Genomic DNA, 1,759 nt, shown 5'->3' with positions numbered 1-1,759 from the left:
GGCCAAAGGCCGGCCCGGCTTGCCCGGGCGGTGCCGAAAACCGTGGCGGTGGGCCTGCCGTCAGGAGGTGGTAGGGCTGCTTCGGCCCCCCAGCTTCGCCTGGCGTCCTTACGCGTTCAGCCGATTTCCTTTTGGTGCCTTTCTTCCAGACCCCCCTGAGGAAGACGAACGCTCTCATTGCGCAGATGGGAGTAACCTTCGTCAACGCGGTGAGTGTTGGCGTTAACGCTCGGAAGCCCCGAGGTGCGCGTCTTTGTGTAGTTGTGTCTTGGGTCATCTGAGGTCTCAGAACCGGTGGCAGTTTTACGAAGTCTGTACGTAGGTGTGTGGGTTTTTCAAATTCGATCTCTAACTACTTTGGGGTCTCAAAATGAACGTAGCTTAAGGTCACATGCCGAATCTGGGAGGGAAGGTTTCACTTCCTAAAAGTACTTGTGCTGACTTCCTTTAGCTGTGAAGTAGAACTGAACAATCTGAGTATTTTTCTTACAAACTGAGAAGCATTAGAAGAAGCTGCTTAAAACTGTCAGCTTCATGGGTGCTGAAAACCCACTTTACTCTTTTTACCTTCTAATGTATTGCTACGGCTGAAATAATGGAGTGAATTAACCGGCAAACAGTATTTTAACAGATGCTTGCGACTGTATAAAAAACACATCTAATGCAAGGGAGGGTGAAGGGCATACGCTGCAGAAACTTATAACCGGTTTCATGTGCACCTTTCACTAGTGAAAATACTTGGGATGTAATTCTGTGTGTCCAGATAGAAGTATGCTTTAATGCTGATGAACGCTTTAATCAACCTGTTAGCTGATATTTTGAAACTATAAATTTTGAGGAAAAATTGTTTTACAATGTCAGTCTTGTATCTCTTCACCCTGTCTTTCCAGTATGTTCCCAGTGCGCTTTGCTGTCCCAGTCGAGCTAGCATTTTAACAGGAAAATATCCACATAATCATCATGTTGTCAATAACACTCTGGAAGGAAACTGTAGCAGCAAGTTATGGCAGAAGATTCAAGAACCATACACCTTCCCAGCGCTGCTCAAAACTATGTGTGGTTATCAAACGTTCTTTGCTGGAAAGTATTTGAATGAGGTATTTTGTGCGTATTTTTTTTACTGTGATGCAGTTCACTTGCATTAGTCCGTTCTTCTAAAACATTCAGTGATTTTTATATTTGCAGCTGATGGCGGGTCCCCAAAATGTTTAAAATGGTGTTACTTGGTGAACAATTGTCTTTGCTGAGATGGGATAAATATGATGCAAAGTCCAAATCTTTAACTTAACTTGGTTAAAATCAGGTTCTGTAGGTGTCTGAATGCTTTCAAAAGTTAATTTTGAAAGGATGATGGAATCCAAAGGCTTTTTTAGTATGTTCAGGTGTGTTAATTTTTAGAAATGATGATTTTAATGACTGGGGTAATGAATAGACGATTGGCATGTAGTACTGAAGAACACCGTCAAGCCAGTGCCAGACCAAGCACGATGTTAGAATAATATTACAGAAAAAAAATCAATTTGTTTCAATATTCCTGACTGATATATTCCCTTGAATCAGAGGACTATTTTCTTCTTAGCAGTTAATATGGTATTTTAAATACTAAATGACCGCTGAGGCAAATGTATTGGGAGAACAGATATTATTGGAGCTCTTTACAGAGGTTACCCAACACTTTATTATTGGGTCACTTGTATGTGTGTGTGTCGTGGTTTAACCCCAGCCAGCAACTAAGCACCACACAGCCGCTCACTCACTC

At 42.2% G+C, this 1,759-nt stretch overlaps 1 protein-coding gene across 1 annotated transcript in view; it reads left to right on the top strand.

The window, feature by feature from the left end:
• The first annotated feature begins 6 nt into the window (after positions 1-6).
• GNS (glucosamine (N-acetyl)-6-sulfatase) overlaps positions 7-1,759 on the top strand; it is a 20,990-nt gene continuing 19,237 nt past the window's right edge. Inside the window, exons 1-2 of the mRNA XM_010561721.1 lie at positions 7-209; positions 891-1,097. Of these exons, the coding sequence (XP_010560023.1) occupies positions 186-209; positions 891-1,097 (231 nt within the window). The 5' untranslated portion in view covers positions 7-185. The remainder of the gene's footprint in view (positions 210-890; positions 1,098-1,759) is intronic.

This window comes from Haliaeetus leucocephalus, unplaced genomic scaffold, assembly GCF_000737465.1.
Source record: "Haliaeetus leucocephalus isolate CR32 unplaced genomic scaffold, Haliaeetus_leucocephalus-4.0 Scaffold151, whole genome shotgun sequence".
Lineage (NCBI taxonomy): Eukaryota > Metazoa > Chordata > Aves > Accipitriformes > Accipitridae > Haliaeetus > Haliaeetus leucocephalus.
The sequence above is the reverse complement of the archived record's forward strand: the minus strand, read 5'-3'. Positions and strand labels throughout refer to the sequence as shown.